Below are 22,675 nucleotides of genomic sequence, written 5' to 3'. Positions count from 1 at the left end.
CAACTGCCTCAATGCTTGTGATAAGGAAAGGCATAGTATAATTATTACTGTCTTTGCTCTGTATAAGGCCATGCTAATAATAACTTGGTCTATTTATATAAGTGAAGCCAATTGTATATTAATAAAAACGGTCAATGGTCAATGTAAATACATGTAGAAAGTAGATTTTCTTATTAGACTTTTGAATACTTGCTTTTGGTCATTGTTTCGTATAGATGCAAGTAGAAACTACCCTGTACATTTATTTTGGGAAGGTTTTCTAGTACTAACTTATAATTTCACATTAATAGTATTTTTTTCAATTATTGCCTGCTAATTCAAACTTTCTAATGATAGAATTAGATTAATTCTTTATTTCCTTTATGGCCGATTTTCAATCCTTTGTTAAAACCATCAGTTAGAATCGACATTCGAAATCGAAAATTTAACAATAATTCCAAAAGTTTTCAAACTTCGGTCAAGTGAATGGTTCATTGGGACGACAATAAATCTCATTTTGCAACCTTGTCCGCAGTCTGGAACATTGTTAAAATTGCAATTAAATTATTTTTTTGCTGTATGGTCGTGAAAAAAATTCCAAAAGTTCTGCAAACTTGGGGATGTTTTCGATATAATATTTCATATCACGTATTAAATTTGCAATCAATCTAAGTGTACGGAACATTGTTAAAATTGCAAATATATTATTTTTTGCTGTATGGTCGTGAAAAAAATTCCAAAAGTTCTGCAAACTTGACACAGATATCGGAAATATATACCGAACGGTTGTATAAATTTGCAACCTTTTTCGTTGACCGTTAACATGTTTATTTATAATTATTTTTAATTCGTGGTCATTTTTTCGAGTAAGGTGGTCTCGGAATAATTACAAAAGTTTTGGAACTTGGTTGCAAACTTCGAAAACATCTATTCTGATGTATTTACAAATTTGCAACCTCATTCAGTTTAATAAAAAAAAATAATATTCAATATTAAAAGATGTTCCGTACACTGAGATTGGTTGCAAATTTAATACGTGATATGAAATATTATATCGAAAACTGCCCCAAGTTTGCAGAACTTTTGGAATTTTTTTCACGACCATACAGCAAAAAATAATTTAATTGCAGTTCTGGACTGCGGACAAGGTTGCAAAATGAGATTTAATGTCGTCCCAATGTACCATTCACTTGACCCAAGTTTGAAAACTTTTGGAATTATTGTGAATTGAATGTCTTGACTGACTGGAGTATTTATTACCCGTCCAATAAAGTATTACACGATAATATTAAAATGTCACCTGTAAGCTGTCAATACAGGCAATTAGAATACATTTTTGAAATGGCAGTTTAATATATTCAACGAATAAGTTTTAACCAAGGATTGAAAAATAAGCCTATAGTAATTTTTGAGTCATTGTAGTATAGCTGTTTCAGAACTGAATTTTACAAAGTTAACTATATATTATATGTGTGATAATTTTGTATTTATCATTCGGATTAGTTCTGAAATGGCTATAAGAGTATTGAAAGTAATGTCAGTGAGTCACTATGTTACTAAACTTATTTACATGTAAATAGTATTTTTTTTTCTTTTAACTTTAACATAACAAAAGCTAGTGACTTACTGACAGTTGTTTAAACAATTCCGTCTTTGGTCAGCTTCAATGCTTTCCTTTATATTTTGCACTACTGTCACATTAACATTGCCTCGCATCATGTTAACAGCCCATAGTGTCATCTACAAGCGAGTCCGCCCCTAAACCACCACCACGCCCTGCTGTCGCGGTAGGTCTACTTTAGCACTTTATGCATGCGCCTTTCTTTTGCTCCTTACGTTTCAAACGTGATTTATAGAAATGGGTTAGAATTTGTTTAGTGGATAATTTTTTAATGAGGGTTATCGGGATATCTTGATGTTTAATTTATTATGACAAGAATTAACGATTATATCAATCTCCAACACTGGCCTTATAATGTAATGACCCTTTTCTCAAATTAATCGTGCACAATAATTAAAAAGATTTATTTGGATTTATAGAAACTTGTTTTGATTGAATAAAGATATCTTTCACATATAACATTTATATGATTTTTTTTTTTTTTTTTCAATAGAAAACCGGTAAATGGAACGCGATGCACGTGCGCATCGCCTGGGAGATCTACAACCACCAGCAGAAGGAGAAGAGCGGCGCGGGCGGCGCACCGGCGCTTGACAAAGAGAAGTTGCGTGCCTTCCCCGCGCCCGCGCCCCCGCCGCCCGCCTTCCGCTCGCCCTACGACCTGCCCGCGCCCTACCTGCACCACGCGCCGCTGCCGCTCGTGCGCCACCCCGCGCACGCGGCGCACCCCGCGCACCCCTCGCACCCGGCGCACCCCGCCCACCCCGCGCACCCCGCGCGCGCCTACGCGCCGCTCGGCGAGCGCGACCTCGGCGTGTCGCCCTTCGCGCGCTACGGCGCCGGCGCCTTCCCCGCGCCCGGCCCCTACGGGCCGCTGCCCTACGGCCGCGAGCTGCTCTCGTCGCCGCTGCACGCCGTGCACCACGCGCCGCTCGTGCACGACGCGTGGCGCACGCGGCCGCCCGTGTCCGCCGCGGCCGAGGTGCGCCGCGAGCACGAGGAGCGCGAGCGCGCGCGCCGCGAGCGGGAGGAGCGGGAGCGGCGCGAGCGGGACGAGCGGGAGCGGCGCAAGGCGCGTGAGCGGGAGCGGGAGCGGGACCTGGAGCGCGCGCGCACGCGGTCGCCGCTGCGCAACGGCGCGCCCGACAAGGAGGAGCGCAAGCCGCCCGCGCTGCCCGCGTACCCGCCGCCGCACTGGGACCCGTACCGGCCGTTCGACCTGCAGCACATGCGGTTCGCGCCGCTGGTGGAGGCGGCCATCCGCGCGGAGGAGGACCGCGCCAAGATGCTGAGCGCGTACGCGCACCACCAGCAGCTGAAGGCGGGCCCGCTGCTGGCGCACCGCGCGCACGCGCTGGCGCCGCCGCTGGCACCGCTGGCCCCGCTGGCGCCGCTGGCCCCGCCGCTGGCCCCGCTGGCGCCGCTCGACCTGCTCAAGAAGGAGGAGCCGCGATGATAGCGGCCCCTCGCCGCCGACGTGTACATAGCGTAGCGCGAACGAGAGTACGATTCGACGTATCGTTTGGTATTATCGGTTTAGAGAATTATTTATTGTAACGTCGCTTTAACGTCGCGCCGGCGTCCCTAGTGTATATACGAGGGGCGGAGGTCCGGCCCGCGAGTGCAATATAGGACGAGATCTCGGACGCCGGCCGCACACTACTGCTTGTTTATTTACATGAGAATATCTAACGAGTTGTTATTGTGTCACCATCATTAGTTAATTATACATCGCTGGTTACGTGAAGATAGATAGGATTAACGGAATCGCTATCGATATAATTATACATATTTATATATACTTATAAATAAAATGTAAATATTAGATTGTAAATTAGTAATTAAAATATAGAATCGGTTTATTTAACGTCATACAAAGGAAAAAAATCCCATAAATTATTATTGTATCGGGAGTTTAATTTATACTTCCGTTAAAAATCTCAAAATGGATTTTCAATTGTACCAGTGGAGGTTTATTTATTTATTTATGATGTACTCGTTTCTTCCGAGATTGTTAACGATCCACACTGCGGCTTCTGTTGTACAAACAGTTGATTCTTTAAATGCATTTAAAATATGTGATATTATTGTATTGTGGAATGCGTTTTGTCTGACTTCAGAGTAGTGTCTGTTTGCAGTTAGATAATGATATTACATTTATATTCAAATTCGTGTTACCTTCTTCCTTAAATTATTTTCTAGTAGATTTCTGTGGACAATATCAAGCTAACGATGCTTCCGTTAAATGTTTTTATTGAACTCGACATGTGCCATTTTTGTGAATGTTGTCAGACAAAATTATAAAAAAAAACCTGTTTTAGGGCACATTTTGATAATTATGTTCTCATTATTTCATTAAGAATAAATCAGAAATGTATTATAGTTTATACAAAATCATTCTGTATACTAAAAAGTAAATGAAAGCTTGGTGCGATTCAGAAAATACCATTAAAACTTTTGATTTTTATACCAATCTGAGTTTTTGTACTTTCCTATTCTAGTCAAAAATATCCTAGACATTGTATGTTATATTGTACATATTTTTTTGTAAACTGTATATATTTTAAGTATTACAATAAACATATCGTCTCAGATACATTTGACTTAAAAAACAACCTTGACACTTTTTCAACGCATAATCCTCTAAGAATAATCATTTACTTGCAAATAATAAAAAAAAATATAGTCACGCATGTAATACAAACACAATGTTCATATTGTGTTTATTTATCCTATACACAAAGATTAGAATATATATCTGGGTCAAATTTCATTCAAATCCAATTAGTCACGAGTAATTATTTGGTACTAGCGGTCCGCCCCGGCTTCGCCCGTGGTACATATTTCAGAATAAAAGGTAGCCTATGTTCTTTCTCAGGGTCTAAAGATTATCTGTGCCAAATTTCATCAAAATCGGTCCAGTAGTTTATGCGTGAAAACCTTTACATACATACATACAAACCTTTCCTCTTTATAATATTAGTATAGATTTACATTACAGAAGGTACTCCGTTGCAGAAAATAATATTATAATGACGTCATATGTGACACTTCGATATAAATAAAATGTTTATAGTTCAGTTGGAAAAAAAACTTAAGTATATTTAAAAGATTTCAAATACCTACTTTATGCTGTTATAATAATAAGCGCAATTATGAACTTGACTTTACCTCGAATCTCGATACAGATAAAAGTAAAATTTAAGCGCCATCTTAAAAATTCCGTATTTTTTAAGCTACATGTGAAAGTCTGCTATACAGTAATAAAATTATAAATTGAGAATTAACGAAAACTCCTGCTCCTCTTAGCTCGAGAATTTGTCATCACAGAGCCAGAAATATATTTGACATCATTACAACATCTCCTTTAGGAGTGAGAGAAAATGCTACAAAAATCTAAACTTATATACATAACTAATTCATGTTAACGTATAAAGCGCGTCACACACGGTGAAGATACTATAATATTTTATCTTAAGGTGGGGTAAAAGATAAGATATGAGATTCAAGATTGAGATTAAGATATATTTATTCCTTTACTATATTGGGATTAGATGAGATTGAGTTTTATGACGCACCGGGCGGAGCTCCACTCCGCCCGGTGCGGAGACCGACTGCGAACTGAACTGTGTGTTAAAACTTAAAATAATAATTAATACAATATAATAAAATATGCACCATCGACGCATTGCATTCCGGGAACATGTACCTATTGTCTGTACGATTAGGTAATCGTACATGTTCCCGGGGGAGAAAAAGGTGAAGGTTAGTAACTTGATGAAAGATGAACTTAAAACTAACAAGGTGATATTACAATTTAGTGTCTATTTACTAAATGATTTGGTTAGTTATGATTACAAGATGAAGATACAATAATTATAAGATTAAGATACATTTGTTCTTTACGATAGGGTTACAAGATTATGTTACAATTGTTTTTTATAATAGCGTTACAGAGATTCACATAAGTTGGGAAGCGAAAACACTCGAAAGATTTGGTCATGTATATTTACGCGCACATTACACTCACTATTTCACTAACACTTATCACATAATCACTTTTCACTGGGGTTGGAGGTGGCCGGGCGGGGACCGCGACGCTGGTCGCAGCCTCCACCGCCGGCTCTGCTGAAGCGCGTCGACGAAGCAATTGTTTCCAAAACGTTATTATTTCCACAAACAACCAGTTAATTTGGAGATCGATATTATATTTATAAGATGATTTATTGGAGCAATTTCTATTGCCACAAACTCGGATGTGGTATTTATATTGCTCGACAGCTTTTTATGAGATAAGACTTGAAAATCTTTAGTTTTAATAGTACAACCCTCCATAACGCTTAACAAACCCGCTTTTGTTTTAACAACGTAGCCTACTCTGTCGATTAAACCACATATCAAATGAATCACTCATAAATAAAATGTTATTATAATATTCCAATTCGCCGAACTCGTGCGCACGCTGTAATATTATAGCGTCGCATTGTGTTTAAAATATGTTCTCTTATCATGGTAGGGTCAACCGGGGCAAATGCAACTATGGGGCTATTGCAACTAGTTATCATAACTAATTTATTAGAGTTGTTGTAATAAATCGCCACCTATGATTCAATAACTCAACGACTAATAAATCTTACAAGTAATAGATGGTGCCCCTACGATGAAAACTATTTGATTGATAGGCCATTGTGTCAAACCGCTATTTTGAAGTTGGTGTGCGTAAAAACAGGTGTCGAGTTTTGCAGACAAAAAAATTGTTTAGGAGTGATTTTTTGCAGGTGTTTTTGATTGGACACGATTATCACAAGCCGTTAAGCTTATTTCATTTATATTTTTAGTGCGTTAGTTGACTCTATTTTGTGTTATTGATGCAGTTACAATTGCCCCATGAAAATTTCACTGTGGGGTTATTGCAACTGTGAGGTTAGTTACAATAGCCCCTTATATTTTTGTATGAAACTAAAAACACTAGTGATGTGACAGTGTCGATATTTTTATTATGTATCCTTCTTGGTAGTCAAAATATACTTTCTTTATGATTAATTAAAGAAGAACCATCGATTATTTCTTCGATATTATACCCAGAGACGGGTTCATAAGTAAAATTCAAATTAAATAAAGCGTGGTTAAAGAATATAAGTAACTAAAAACAATAGGTAGGATAGTTCTGTGATTGTTCAAGTAATTTTTAGTAAACGGTTGATTAACTAATAAACGTATTTTGTTTGGTTTACGTTTTAAACAATATTTAACACAAAGAATATTATTTGTTCTGACCAAAAACTAAAATTGACTTAGTAGGTAGTACACTGTTATTTTTTTTGTTGCGATTTAAAGTGGTAAATCAAAGTAGGTACATGATTTTTTCCTCTAAATAATGCGGCGCCATCTACGATCGTAACGTTATTGTATAGATAACGTTATTGTATATATATATAGAATAATAAAAATATATCGATGAATAAGTTTTTTGCATTCCCCACACTAATTCTCTAACAAATAGTTGCATTTGCCCCACAATCAGAAAAATAAGATTTTTCCTGAAAACTCGTCCTTGCTACACGGTAATCCAGTTCAAAATCCTATGAATAACATGAAATCTCATAAATATATTCTATATTCGTTGTTTTATATGAAATAGAAGAAGAGCTATGGCAGTTAGTTGCATTTACCCCCGACTAGGGGTTAATGTAACTTTTTCTACCAATTTTAGGAAATATTCTCACTACCAGTTATTTATAAGACTTATGTATTGCTTGATTGGTTGAAAATAATCTTGAATAAATACAAAAATCACTAAATGGGTCAAATAAATGACCAAATATAAAAGGAGATAACTGCAACCGATCAAACTTGAAACTTGTTATTTTTTAGTTGCATTTGCCCCGGTTGACCCTACATATTATTTTGAGATATGAATTCTATGTTTTCGACGTTTTAATTTCTTCCTTATCATGGTCGGTAGATTCATTAATAGTATTTATATTTTTAGGTTTATGAAGGTAACAGAGATAGCTTAACAATAGATCGTTTCATAGTAAGATAGTAAGATAATTATAATCATCACATTATTTTATAATGTAATCTCATCTTGTAAAGGGTTCAAAGATTTTCGATATTTCGGACAAAAATTGTCGCTTTGTAGGATTTGAGATCAATTCCGCCGTTAACCCTTACTTAAATTGGCGCCATCTTAAAATTAGGATTTGAAGGTCATGTTGCAGATTAGGCGCTCTATACATGAGATCATTAAGGGTTAATCCATTTAAGGTTTTCTAGGATGCTTCGAACACAATTCGCAAGGTTGTAGTTCATGACTCTGCGAGTAAGGTGCGCGGTAGGTGGCCACTGGGCCTTAAGTCGGCGTGCGACACACAGGGTATCATATGTCTGAGTTCTTTGTATTCCGATATGAATAGCTTATACTCGCGTGCTAATCGACGTTATTTTATTAATTAGTTTTATAATTGTTTAAATTAGGCGATACATTTAAGATTTTGATGCACCTAATTTTTCTTCAAAATTTTCTTTTAAAGGTCTTCCTGAGATAGATTTAAAGTAAGATTTAGAGTAAGGTACATCCTTCTTTCCCATAACTGCTGGATGTTGCTATTTAAATTAAGATTACATTGATATATTCATTTTTACGGTGTATTTTTTAAGGTTGAGATTTGTGAGCACTGATCTAGAAGCGCTCTCGTGTTAAGGTGAGATCCATCTGATACCTTGATAATTGCAGTAGCGGGTAATAGGTATTTCGCTGGGGTCACATGGAAGGGATACTAATGTGTTCATATTTTCTTGTTGCTGGCGTAAAGGTTTCGAATAAGGCACGTGGAACCTCGAACGTGACGCTTCCGGTGTCATATTTTGTGACGTGAAACATTCATGTAAAAGGGTATTATGATTTTTATTACATTGCTTACACAATATCTGTGAAAAGCATTTCATTCCTTTGTGGTAATGTAGGCAGTTGAGGCAAAGTTTCATGTTTTCAACCGTTTTTCTTCGCTCATAAGGATGCATTTGTAATAACGTCGGACATGTATAAAGGCGATGTTCGCTGGAATTGCATATCGGACACCGCTTGCGTTTTACATTTGTTATATTATTGGAATAAGTTACTTGCGAAATAGCATGATTTGTATAATATGGGTTATTAAAACTCTGTTTAAATTTATTATTATAATTTTTAGGAAAGGATGATTGATTATTATAGTTTCTTAAATGTGTATGCTGATTTGATGGCTGATTAAATGCTTTTGTAGTGTAGCTTTCATGCTTTTTTCGTGAGGTCTCTAGCGTCATAAACTTGGTTTCTAAATACTGTAAAAAGTCTTGCAATACAGGTATTTCTCTGGGCGACTTTAAAGATTGCATATAATCATTGTATGTTTCTGTGTCCAACTTTTGAGATAATATACAAACAAGAAAAGGGTCCCAAGATGACACGTTAATTCCAAGGTTTTCAATTGCATTAATGCTCTCATATGTTACATCATGAATCCGTTTAATATGTTGATACGACTGATATTGAATATTAGGGATATTTAAGAGATTATTAAGATGAGATGTAAAGATTAATCGCTTATTATCGTAACGATGACTGAGGATATTCCAAGATATGAGATAATTGTCAGAGCTGATTTGGAGATGTTGTATCATTTTTTCAGGCTCGCCCTTAACTTTACTCTTAAGAAACTGTAACTTTTGTGCATTAGATAGTGACGGATTATTGTGAATAGTTTCCGTAAATAGATCTTTAAAGGAAACCCATTGCATGTAATTTCCTTCGAATGTAGGCAGCTCTACTTTTGGGGTTGATTTTTCTATATGAGATAGAGAATACATCTTTTTATTAATATCTTTTTTTAACTTATAGTAATGTTTTTCATAATTAGTAAATTGTTCTTCATATTCAGCGTTCGTTCCGCTCAATTCATTTTCTAATTCCCAATGCAAGGTATCAATTGCCGACGGATTTGCAAGGACTTTAGGATATCCTCGAATTCCCACTTTTCCGACATAAGATCAAGATTTATGTTTGAAATAGTTCGCAAAAAAGCCTTAAAATTAGTTGTTTGTTTTTTCATAAGCTCTTCCGTTTTATTCATATTAGATATATTGTTGGGAGGTTTTTCTTGATATTCATGAGAGGTTGACGGGGTTTGAAAGGTTGGAGGTTGTAATTCAGGGTTTTCTAAAGATTTATAATTTTGCAAGGCTGTCTTTATGTTATTGTATTTTTTCTTAATTTGATCATATCTATTGAATGCAAAATACTCATGAGAGTGATCGTTAAAAGATAGAAGTATCATATGGTTGTTGTGGAAGTCTACAAAATATTGTTCTAGCGTTTCTAGTCTTCGTCGTATATAATCGGAAGTCTTTCGCTCCGCTCCATCCTTTTTAAAGTTTATATGTAGCTTATCCAATGCATCTATTAATTGCTCTTGGGTAGCTAAAATATCCTCCATCGACATGTTTCAAAATAAGAGATAAAATAAGAAACCTTACTTGGTTAGCTTCAAGTTACGCTTACGCCGCGCCGAGATGTGAATTATTCCGTCGATGTGTAGAGATGCGATGCCTTTCCAGGGCACCAATGTTGAGATATGAAGATGTGTGGTGCCTTCCTAAAGCACCGAGGTTGAGGTGTGGTGTCCCCCCAAGACACCAGGGTAGAGATGTGGAGATATGTGTGGTGCCTTCCAAAAGCACCGAGGTTGAGGTGTGGTGTCCCCCCAAGACACCAGGGTAGAGATGTGGAGATATGTGTGGTGCCTTCCAAAAGCACCGAGGTCGCGATGTGATCACGGAAACCAGAACCACGCACACAAACACAGCACAAACTTTATGCACACTTTTTGTCCCGGTCCCGCAATTCACCGTTTGCTCGAAGGACCAATGTAAGGTGGGGTAAAAGATAAGATATGAGATTCAAGATTGAGATTAAGATATATTTATTCCTTTACTATATTGGGATTAGATGAGATTGAGTTTTATGACGCACCGGGCGGAGCTCCACTCCGCCCGGTGCGGAGACCGACTGCGAACTGAACTGTGTGTTAAAACTTAAAATAATAATTAATACAATATAATAAAATATGCACCATCGACGCATTGCATTCCGGGAACATGTACCTATTGTCTGTACGATTAGGTAATCGTACAAAGATACTGTTATATTTTATATTACAGTATCTTATGGTATCCGGTATCAGCGTTCTGACCATCATCACAGACTAATAATAATATACTACGTATACAACCACCATTATTCTTATTGTCATTGCGTACTAAGACCCCTGTAGAACCGCCATCCTGTTACAAATGACCCGAAATTTTGTGGGTCATTTGTAATATAAAATATTACAGTAAGTATCAATATTATAGCATCTTCACCGTGTGTGACGCACTTAAATCTATACCTCGTATTATAAAGCTGAAGAGTTTGTTTGTTTAAACGCTCTGATCTCGGGAACTACTGGTCCGATTTGAAAAATTCTTTCGGTGTTAGATAGCCCATTTATCGAGGAAGGTTATAGGCTATAATGTATCATCACACTGAGACCAACAAGAGCGGAGCAATGCGGGTGAAACCACGGGGCACAGCTAGTAAATTAACTATGGAGTACAGATATTACAATTCGAATTCCGCCCTCGGCTTCGCCCGCGTTTTTAAAGAACAGTTCCCGTTCCTTTGGGATTTCCACGAAAAAAATTAGTCGATTCAGTAGTATGTGTAGAAGTAGCAAACACCCATCCATCCTCACAAACTCATATATTTGTAGGATCTAGATTAAATTAGTAGTTAGTATCGTGCTTATAATATTAGAAGGATAGTTGCGCAGCTAGCATCGCGAGATTGCAGGAGGCAGCGAAAAGTGCGAGAGGCCTATACGCCTATTCTACATGACCCGGGAAAAGCTGCTAAATAAGTATGTTATTTATATCTAATAATATATAGCAAGTGTAGCCGGCATATATTATACTAGCATTTGCCAATGCCCGCGGGTGAAACCGCGAGGAATAGCATATATATAATCTATACTAATATTTGTATACGTATACTACGTATTATTATTAGTCTGTGCTAATATTATAAAGCTAAAGATTTTGTTTGTTTGAACGCGCTAATCTCAGAAACTACTGGTCCGATTTGAAAAATTCTTTCGGTATTAGATAGCCCTTTTATCGAGGAAGGCTATATATAGGCTGTATATTATCACGCTAAGACCAACAGCAGCTAAGCAATGCGGGTGAAACCGCGGAGCACAACTAGTTATTATATAAGTGTCGAACTATTATGCACCGATTTTGATGAAACCTTTTGTTCTTTATAGAGTAAAATTTCCGTGGAGGGAAAGTATTCTTAATAGGGGGAATCCGGGAGACTTGCCCAGGTGGGAGAGTTGAACCACTTTGAATAACTTTTTAAATTAGGCGCCAAATTACGCCGAGTGGCAAACAAATGAATGCGCGTAACCCGCCAATCACAAGCAACTCGCAATTTTGAGTGATAACGGATGCGTTCGACCGTGAGTTACGAAAAAGTGTTTTTATCGTCGCGGAGTGTTTTTTTTTGGATTTGTTATTTTAATTGCTATGCACGTATTTATGAAGGTATGTATCAAATACCTACGTTATTGCATTACTAGATTATCATATTTTGTCGTAAGTTTAGTGTTGTTCCCCAGTTGATAGTGGATTTGTTGGAAAAAATCATGATACGGCCTCGAGTCGGGTGTGGGAGAGTTGAACCAGTCTGCAGTCGGGAGACTTGAACACTGTTCAAGTCTCCCTTTACAGTTTGTATAGGTACTATTTATGTTAGTTTTTGTTTTGTTTCAGAAAGAAAATGTAATTTCAGTATAAGCCTAAGGAAGGTAGTCGTCGCAGGAAACCGTTTACTAAGTCTGAGATTGAAAGTGCAGTCAGAGAAATAAAGAGTGGCAAATCTATTCGTCTAATTGCAATCAAATATGGGATAGACAGAACCACTTTACAGTATTACCTGTTAGGTGATCAAAAGTTAACACCTTTGCAAGACAAATGCTCCTAGATTTTTAGTGTAAATTAACAGAAATGACTCGTTCTTTACTTATTGATCTGCTGTAAAATTCACTATGGTTTAACCAGAAAACAAGCAATGCAACTAGCTTTCGACTATGCTAAATTCCTCCAAAGTGAAAGGATCATCCAAGAGGCAAATATTGAAGAAAATAACATATCAGAAGTCTGAGAGGAATCAGAAGAAGAAATCTTTAATTACCAAGAAATTTCTATTGACGAAGATTGGGAAAAATAGGGATGAGTCGTGGTTTTGCTTTGTTTGTCAGTCTGATGAGATATTGGATATACATACGTCTTTGTGTTTCTTGTTGTAGGAATGTCCATGAGATATGAGTCGGCCTCACAAAAATTACGTTAAGAGATTATTTGTCGCGATTGCACTAAAATGTAAAGAGTAACAAATTGAATTAAAGTTCCACTTATTAAACCTATTGTGATTATGCATGTGCCTCATTTTAATCTTTGAGACTGATAGAGCTAGTCTTAGTTAATAGTAAAAATGTCTTTAAGTTAGTTTTGTAGATTTATGTAGCAGAAGATACCTCAAAACGAGTATTTAATAATAAAAAGAAGCGAATGTTATGTTATGGAGTTTCACTGAAAACATATGTTTAATTATTTTCACTAAATTGTTTAGAAGGTGATTATGAATATTCTAGTTATTGTTAAATATGTCTAAATAATACATAACTAATGTATAATATGCTTTATTTGCTTCATTTCCCCTCTCTAAAAGGTATGGGCAAGTGTCCCGCACCTTATGAGCAAGTGTCCCGCCGGTTGGGGAGACTTGAATCAAAACTCATTTTTCATTAAAACTTAGTTTACTATCTTCTCCTTGCAATTTTTATATCCAGAATGGTATACAATCTTAGCCAGATAATAAGGCTTCCATACGGTCTAGATATTATAGCTCTCAAGGTCACTGATTAGATTTTATAGAGCTTTTAGTAAAAAGCGGTTCAAGTCTCCCGGACTCCCCCTACTGTAGATAGAAAATGTTGCTCAAACGAAACATAAAATTATTCTTGAAAATAAAAATGTACTATCACTGTATTAAAATCATAACTAGCTACATAATATTTTCTATTTGTGAATTATCGATAACAAGGCTGATTGTTAGGGCATAGCATTACGACTTAGGTTATTAGTCTTTAATGTAGAGTGACAAATTTCAACCTTATCTCTATGTTTTGAGGTTCAAAGTTATTTCTATCGAATGTTCGTTAACATTCGATAGAAATAACTTTGAACGAACTAGAGGGCGTTCCCTCTGTTGTTGAATAGTCAAATTTTTTCGAATTCTCTGACTCTGAGCAAAGAGAAACAAAACAGGGATGTTATACTAAAATAAACCGTAAAACCATAAACCGTGTTACTGTGTACATAGGTAGGGTACATACTGAAATGCTGAATTTATTACTAAGTCACTTATTACTCAAATTAAGCTGTCCAATAAAAGGCATAGCTTACTTGTAGTTGTACTGTTTAGCTATCGGTTTAAAATTTAAATGTATGGGTTTGGCGACAGTGGTTTTCATACTAATTATGACATTATAGTATAGACATACTTCCTACTTTATACTTAGTACTTTTTTGAGTTTGAGTTGAGTTAAGACTCCCACCTAGTACTTCGTACACAGCCAATAGGCATTGTTATTTAGGAATAATTCAAATTCCAAGCAATGTTGCTGTATTGTTATGCATGCAGCATGACGCAGGTCAAATCTTTATATTATGGGAGCCTACATTTTACGCAATCATTAGGCTATTTAATTTCTTTGAAAATGATTTTCCATTATACAATATACTTCTCGTAAACTGTTTTTCAATAGTTTCTGATTACCAGTGGGCACTCGTTGTGTATGTAATTTCCATTAATGCCTCTCGTTTTTTCAACATTGTAACTAATACTAATATTATAAATCTGAAAAGTTTGTTTGTTTGAACGCGATAATCTCAGGAACTGCTGGTCCGATTTGAAAAATTATTTCGATGTTTGATAGCCCATTTATCGAGAAGGCCAGGTACAGACTATAATACATATCATTACGCTAAGACCAACAGAAGAGCCACGTGGGTGAAACCGCGAAGCGCAGCTGAATATATGTAGGTACATCAATGGAATAACTTCAGAGTTTTAATGTGTTAAAAAATAAACACAAGTCATCTAAATTAATCTTAATTGGAATTCAGGATATTTGGATTAGTTAATAAAAGAAGTATTGATATATTTTAAACATCACTTTAATATTCTATAGACTATAAGTCATTTTATATTAATATACTTCTAATTGATCTTTGATCTATGTGAAATAAAAGACCAAAATACTCTCTTGCTATAATATTTTATTACACTAATTTAATGATTTTACTAATTCATCAAAATGATTAAAAGGTGATATAAAATAAAAGATGTTTCTACTATGATTATATTTACTGTAACAATAAATTACACTGATGTCAGAGTAGAGCTTTTCAAGTTTACTTTCTGTACCAAATCTGGATAGTTTTCATTCTTTTAACTTTCTTTTGTAATTGAAGAACACCATAGAGCAGAGCTTCGGCGGTCGGCGGGCAACCTGGCACATAGATATCTACTGGCACAATGCGGTCACAACCCCTGCAAAATAACAAGGATTTAAAAAAAAAACTAAGCTTGCTTAAAATATAGCCTTTACTTCGCAAATAGGGCAGCACATCACTTGTCTTCTATTAATTAATTAATTAATAATATATAAAAGCTAGATAATTAAATAACAAATAATTAAAAAAAAGAGATGATTTTGAAACATGCTCCAAGGAAAATTGTTTTTCCATTGTTAAAATTATTTCAAATTGAAAAAGATCATCTTACACCTGGACTGTACATTGTACATACATGTATTGTACAAACATGAATGGCAAACATTAAAAAAATAATGTCTTATGGCCATGTTTTAGCATTTTAAGATTGATCACCAATTTATTAGTTAATCCATCAGGCCCCGAAATCACAGACACAATAGAAAATCTATTGTGTCGCGGCCGGATCTGGCCGTTCGGGGCTCAATGGGTTAATACACCAAATCGAAACATTCAAAATGTATTGAAAAGCGTCTTTGGCTTATTTGTTCATTTAAATCTATTACTTACCTCACAACCGAGTAAGAGTAATGATAGTATCCACCACCGTTAGCACAGCTCCCCATAGAAATCACCCATCTTGGGTCCGGCATTTGATCGTAAACCTTCCTTAGAGCTGGAGCCATTTTGTTTGTTAAAGTACCAGCTACAATCATCACGTCAGACTGCCGAGGTGATGCTCTGAATACTACACCATATCTAGAATGAATCAATGTTTGGATTATTATTGATTGTTAAAATTTTAATACAAGTGAAACCTACATTATAACAAAGACTAGTAAAATATAGGTAAAGCTAAGCTTAAGGAGACTGCGGGGCAGTTCCAACAGAATTTTTTGCTAAATAAATTTTGAAGTGTTACTGGTAACAATGGTCCATACCATTTATGAAATTTTAGAAATTTTAGAGATTTTAGATTAATAATGAAATTTATATGGTTTATTTATTTATAGGCAAATTCAACAAATACGAAAAAGGTTACATGAATTGTTTAATCTGGGATTAAAAATATGGTGAAAAAATTTGATGAAATTGAAAAATGATCAATTTCATCACGGTCACGGCTTTAAAGCGCCCTACATATTTCAAAATGTATGTAATGGTGAGAATTCAACTCATACATTTTAATTGTATGGATAAGATCAACTTTATTTATAACAATCAATATTGGACTGTTTGATTTTCATACTAAATTCGCAAATAAAATTAAGTGCGACATATGCTAACATTTAGTTACCTGTCCATGTCATAGCGAGGAGCGGCGATGTGCATCATCTCTACGGCACAACAAGCCAGACCAAAAGTCATGGGCCACATTGATCCCTTCCTACCCCAATTCAGTAAGTCGTCCAACCTAGCGACGGCATACTCTGCCATGTTCGATGTTTTTTGAAAAGGCGAATACGGTCTCATCTCTGATGGGTCTGGAGCCGGCAAATGGGTTTGGCGTACTTGATCTACAATTGGTGTAAAGGCTCCTTTCTTTAAAACGGATAAAACCGCAGAGGGAGCCGAAGCTCCTATTGCTTTGAGCGCCTGCATTGCACCTGCAAAAACACGTAATTTAGAGCTAGAAATAATTAAGTTTATAATAAAATTTCACTAGGTGATGCATCTTACTTATATTTATTTAATTTTTATAAAACCTACACCAGCAAAGTGGTGTTCCAATTAAGCTTAAAAATAAAATACAAATATTTTACGTAACTACGCGCATTTGCAAATCAATTCATTCGATCATCGATGTGTTGACTTTGAAGTTTGACAATTGACATAACATGACATTTAAATTATTTTTTTAATAAACAAAAGCAGCTGCGACAACTTGGAGATAGAGCTAGAATCATGATCGAGTTGATTCGTAAAACAAATTCTATCATAACCATAGCAAGCAGCAATATTCAGAATAACTTTTTACATAAAATAGATATCATGCATATTTTGAAGCTAATAATGTTAGCCACCCTTTAAAATAAATCAAGCGCCACTGCGACAGCGCCAGATACTAGGGACTACATTTTAGAAGTTCATTATTAAGATATCGAATATAGATTTCAATTATATGCTATCTAATAATGAAATAAAGTATGTCGATCTAGTGGAAATAAAAGTTAATGGATCATTTTATTTTCGTGACACCGGCAAATAGTTACGTTTTCATGACATAGGTACGAGAGAAAAGAAAAAGATAATTATTGACATTTGACGTTGACGTTGACTTATTTGATTAATCAAATCATGTTCAAAATTGACAATTATTTGAATGTCCCGGCTCCCCGTGTCCGAGTAGAATAATTTAAATTTGTACCTGTATCGAACAAACTTTGTAGGTTCATTCGAAAAGAAACAAATTACAAGACAAAATAGTAGATTTATATACAACATACATTACATAATTGAACCTAGGGAACTTACACCAGTTTGCACAGCATCTGTAAAATAATAATGAATGGACCACAAAAGGTAAACACAAAAATCTACTATTGAGAAAATTAATTTTAATAATGTACAAACATATTTGAAAAATGTTCTCATTGATATACTTTTCAGAGTAAGAAGTGGTTCAAACCATTATTCGAATTTGACGAAACTGAGCCACCGAAAAAGATTAAAAAGAATACAAGTAAAATAGTTGAACCTGTAAACAACAATGAGGAAGATGTGAGTAACGTTTTATGTGTAGTATTATAACTACTTGTTTTATAACATTATTTACGTTTAATATAAATTTCAGATATGTGCGCGAAAGAACAACAATCATATAATTCATAATGTAACTAGTAAAAATTGGACGAAAAATTTCGATCCAGTAAAAGTCGATGATTTAGCAGTGCATAATAAAAAAATTCAAGAGGTAGAAGAATGGTTGAAATGTTCTTGTTTGAACAGCAGCAGTAATATGTTACTACTCTCTGGGCCAGTGGGATGTGGAAAAACAGCAACAATACACACCTTAGCAGCTAAACATAATATAAAAGTAACAGAGTGGATTACACCAGTTGATATAGAATTCCCTTCAGAATATGGTATTATTGATCTATGTTTATTATGTTAACATCTATAGAAAAAACAATATATTGCCTACTTATTGTTCAAACCTGTGTTTAAGACTAAAACAAGAAATTTAATTATCTATACTAATATTATAAAGCTGAAGAGTTTGTTTGTTTGAACGCACTAATCTCGGGAACTACTGATCCGATTTGAAAAATTCTTTCGGTGTTAGATAGCCCATTTATCGATGAAGGTTATAGGCTATATTTCATCACGCTACGGGCAACAGGAGTGGAGCCACGGGGGTGAAACCGCGCGGAGCAGCTAATCTGAAATATAAAATTATCTTAATTTTGTACTAATTACAGGAGACTATCAATTTAAAGAATCTCAATCAAAAAGATTCCTTGATTTTATTATAAATGCTGCCAATTTTACATCTCTTCTTGATAACAATAGCAGTAAAGTAGTACTTGTGGAAGATTTCCCCAATACATTTTTAAGGACACCAGCAGAGTTTACAGATATTTTACAGTAAGTTTTATACATTTAAATAGATTCTTTAGTGTAATTTACAGTAGGCTCTACACTCATTTATTAGTGGTACTGTATTTCAAATAATATTTATGTGAAATAGTATTCATGATTATAATATTATGTTAAACTAATTGTGACTGCAAAGCTTATACTTAATTAATCTTTAAAAAATTTCTCATTGTTTTATGAGATCATTATATTTGATAAATGTGTGTGTTATCTGTTTAAACTATATACATCATATTATATTTGTTCTTTTTCAGCCAATATAGGCAAAGAGCAAAATCCCCCATTGTTTTCATTTGCTCAGAGTCACATACGGATAACAAAAATATAGCATTTAATCTCTTTACTCCAACATTGAAAGAGCAGTTCAATATTACACATATAGCGTAAGTATAAACATATGTAAAAAAATTACCTACACTTCTAATTTTTTTTTTTAAATAATAAGTATTTTAACTGCCTTTAGAATAACTAAGGTTTTCAACACGCTAAAAAATGAAGCCTTTTTTAATTTCCAGGTTTAATGCTGTATCAGTAACAGGTTTAAAGGCAGCATTAAAACGGGCTGTTGACATTATTAGTAAGAAATACTTATCAATGTACAACATACCAAGTGCCAGTGTTGTGGATTCAGTCGTCAATTCTTCAGGAGGCGATGTTCGATCTGCTATATTAAATTTACACTTTGCGTCACTAAAAGGTATGTTTTATACATTTAAGTAATTTATATTGTCATTTTCTTGTAAAATATTAAATTTATTATCATAAAAATCTTCTGTATAAGGAATAAAAAATGTCATTTTTGTGGTTTTGGTATTTTACAAAAGAAATATACATAATTGTATTTCAGGATCAACAATGAACTTAGAAACAAGTATTGTTCTTGAAAAAGAAGTAAAAAGTAAAACAAATAAAAAGAAAAAGAATACTTCTAGTAAATTTATGTCTTTGGGAAAAGATCAAACTGTGAGCATATTGCATGGAGTTGGCAGAGTACTTAATCCTAAAGGTAAAATTGGACCTGAATTTTTTTAACTTTTATTCATATTTAAACCTCATTTCTAAGGGTGCACTCACACACATCAGTCACCGTCACGGCACGTCACCGGACAGGATTAAAAAAAAATATGTATCAATAGTTCTAGTATGACTCTGTTCCCACACGACAGTCGCCGGCACGAAATCTATCAGTGACGTCACCGGTCAGGCACGTCAAATAATCTTTCCATACATGTATCATACTTTTATCCCCACTCACCCGGTGCCGTCACGTCTCAGTTCAGTCAGCGTCGTGCTACCGTCAATAATTGCTACATGTTCTCTAGCGTGACACACGTCTAATCACTGACTAACCTGATGTATGTGTTCAATGATTCAGTCAAACCGGCGACGTGACTGACGGACAACATGACGGTGACTGGTGTTTGTGGATACGTACACAAACCGTCACCGATCAGTCATCGGTGACTTGACGGTGACTGATGTGTGTGAGTGCACCCTAAGGGTGCACTCACACACATCAGTGTGAGTGCACTCTAATGAGTGATGTGTGTCTAATGAGTGTGAGTGCACTCTAATGACTGATGTGTGTGAGTGCACCCTAAGGGTGCACTCACACACATCAGTCACCGTCAAGTCACCGATGACTGATCGGTGACGGTTTGTGTACGTATCCACAAACACCAGTCACCGTCATGTTGTCCGTCAGTCACGTCGCCGGTTTGACTGAATCATTGAACACATACATCAGGTTAGTCAGTGATTAGACGTGTGTCACGCTAGAGAACAGATACTGCCCTGACGGATAAAATGCAATACACGTGTAGCAATTGACGGTAGCACGACGCTGACTGAACTGAGACGTGACGGCACCGGGTGAGTGGGGATAAAAGTATGATACATGTATGGAAAGATTATTTGACGTGCCTGACCGGTGACGTCACTGATAGATTTCGTGCCGGCGACTGTCGTGTGGGAACAGAGTCATACTAGAACTATTGATACATATTTTTTTTAATCCTGTCCGGTGACGTGCCGTGACGGTGACTGATGTGTGTGAGTGCACCCTTAATCAGTATTTTAATATATTGTTTGTAACTAGTGAATATAACTATAAACAGTTCAGTTTTCAAGAGTACATATTTTATAGAATCTTGGAAAAATAGTACATTTACTTGATCATTGAAAATGAAAACATCAAAGTAAAATACATTTTTTTTTTCATTTACAGTTATAGTATCAGAAGACGGCAAAAAGAATTTGACACACTCCCCCAAAGATATAATTGAACAATTTCTCAGTCATCCCAGTTCGTTCATATCATTTTTGGAAGAAAACTATTTACCTCACTTCTCTTGTCCAAATGATGTTGACAAAGCAGCCTCCGCTCTTAGTGATAGTGACTACATGCTGTCTGAGTGGAATGTGAGTAATTTTTATTCAGAAAAAAGTTGACGTAAATGCTGTTTTACTAATATTATTGTATGACAATATCTATTATCACAGTTATTCTTTCCATAAAGCGAAATCATTTTTTTCTTTTCGAAGTGAAACTTCTTTATCGGGGTTGGAAAAAAATTTAGTGTAACATTTTTTCGTTACGCGTGACATTTTTTCCGTTACGCGCCATCTTTTTCTATCCCCACCACGCGTGATTCGACGTATTTATGTAAAGTTGCATATAGTAAATTATTTTTTGAAAAATAAGGTCATAAAGAAGTTTCACTTCTTACGTGTGTACACGCACACATTTAATTATAATTTTCCCATTTTAACTTAAATAAATCAGAAGGAATTAATTCATCTTGTTATATCTTTCAGGAGAAACTGTGCCAGGAGTATGGTTTATATACAGCTGTAGCTGGTCTAATGTTAGCTAATAAATCACCAGTCTCTGCCTGGAATCCTGTCCGAGGCCCAAAAAATATGAAAGTTCAATATCCGTAAGTACATCAGTTGTACGATCAACATTTTGTAACAGACCAAAATTAAAGCATAACTATCAAATTACTAATCATATTTGTTTTTGCTTTCTATTTTGATGTAGAAAAAATCTTTATGATTAATATACTAAAAATATTAATCATAAATGAAAACCTCTAATTGTATATTTTCAGGACATTAAAAGAACTACCACAACTGGACAGTGATTATTTGTACAAAGGCAAAGTGTTGGTTTCCGATTACCTTACCTATTGCAAGATAATTGGAAACAATAATTAGTTTTAAGAAAAATGTACTGTGATTTTAAACATTTATTAATAAAATTTAAACTTCAACTTATTGTTTTATTTTACTTCTTAACATAAACCTTTATTTGGATTTGGGAACAGGATCATGGGATCTGGGGAGAAAAGTAAAAAAGTGATTAAAATTGACCGTTTATTAACAAAGTCTTAGTCCATTCATTACAATTACCATTTATGACATTACAAAAGCACTTTGCACTATTGTCAATTTATTATTTATATCTAGTTCATTTTCACCAATCACTCACGCAGTCAGTTTCCGTTTTGCAAGCTTTTTTTTAGGAAAAGACAATCTTTAAATACAGTTTTTTCTCTAATTATATTAACAATTCATATTCATACTTACCTGGCCACTGTTGTAAAAGCATGAACTTTTACATATACTCACCGCTGAGGAGACTGGAATGTGTGCTCTGTATTATATTGTGAGGTGTAAAACGTCAACTTCTATCTGTATTGTATGCATAAAATAAAACTAATCAGGTAGATATGGATTAGGTGCTATTTCCCCCTAAATACTGGTAAATTCTTTAGTTGGGAAATTGACTGTCAATTTGGTGAATAATTAAGAATTGATCTTGTATCAGCA

General features: G+C 35.4%; 3 protein-coding genes across 11 annotated transcripts in view; 2 read left to right on the top strand and 1 right to left on the bottom strand.

Annotated features, from left to right (window-relative positions):
- LOC149903280 (uncharacterized) overlaps nucleotides 1-4,073 on the top strand; it is a 58,345-nt gene extending 54,272 nt beyond the window's left edge. For 7 of the 8 annotated variants that reach the window (XM_090109035.1, XM_090109034.1, XM_090109033.1 and 4 more), the window contains 2 exons: nucleotides 1,707-1,766; nucleotides 2,094-4,073. In XM_090109035.1, the coding sequence (XP_089965161.1) occupies nucleotides 1,707-1,766; nucleotides 2,094-3,056 (1,023 nt within the window). In that variant the 3' untranslated portion in view covers nucleotides 3,057-4,073. The remainder of the gene's footprint in view (nucleotides 1-1,706; nucleotides 1,767-2,093) is intronic. The other variant, XM_090109031.1, reaches the window with a different exon arrangement.
- A 10,932-nt stretch (nucleotides 4,074-15,005) lies between these two features.
- Nucleotides 15,006-17,067, bottom strand: LOC149903279 (NADH-ubiquinone oxidoreductase 20 kDa subunit-like). 2 transcript variants are annotated; one of them, XM_090109016.1, is made up of 4 exons: nucleotides 16,952-17,067; nucleotides 16,539-16,848; nucleotides 15,812-16,000; nucleotides 15,006-15,299 (listed from the first exon to the last, which is right to left on the bottom strand). In XM_090109016.1, exons 2-4 carry the CDS (start codon nucleotides 16,841-16,843, stop codon nucleotides 15,161-15,163), a joined length of 633 nt encoding a protein of 210 aa, XP_089965142.1. In that variant the 5' UTR covers nucleotides 16,844-16,848; nucleotides 16,952-17,067; the 3' UTR covers nucleotides 15,006-15,160. The 2 variants fall into 2 exon arrangements, with proteins under 2 accessions (XP_089965142.1, XP_089965141.1); XM_090109015.1 differs by having other exon boundaries at nucleotides 16,922-17,054.
- A 490-nt stretch (nucleotides 17,068-17,557) lies between these two features.
- Rad17 (Rad17 checkpoint clamp loader component) lies at nucleotides 17,558-22,116 on the top strand. The gene is made up of 10 exons (XM_090108506.1): nucleotides 17,558-17,764; nucleotides 17,852-17,962; nucleotides 18,036-18,327; nucleotides 18,664-18,829; nucleotides 19,096-19,224; nucleotides 19,357-19,538; nucleotides 19,689-19,847; nucleotides 21,069-21,262; nucleotides 21,659-21,780; nucleotides 21,955-22,116. The coding sequence occupies exons 1-10, from the start codon at nucleotides 17,747-17,749 to the stop codon at nucleotides 22,058-22,060; spliced, it is 1,479 nt and encodes a 492-aa protein (XP_089964632.1). The 5' UTR covers nucleotides 17,558-17,746; the 3' UTR covers nucleotides 22,061-22,116.
- The last annotated feature ends 559 nt before the right edge of the window (nucleotides 22,117-22,675 follow it).

Source organism: Colias eurytheme, chromosome 13 (genome assembly GCF_061535395.1).
Source record: "Colias eurytheme isolate Ceu_HAF_F1 chromosome 13, ilColEury1 Martin Lab GWU primary, whole genome shotgun sequence".
In the NCBI taxonomy this organism is placed as follows: domain Eukaryota; kingdom Metazoa; phylum Arthropoda; class Insecta; order Lepidoptera; family Pieridae; genus Colias; species Colias eurytheme.
Note: the sequence above shows the minus strand (reverse complement) of the source record. Positions and strands in the feature narration are given on the sequence as shown.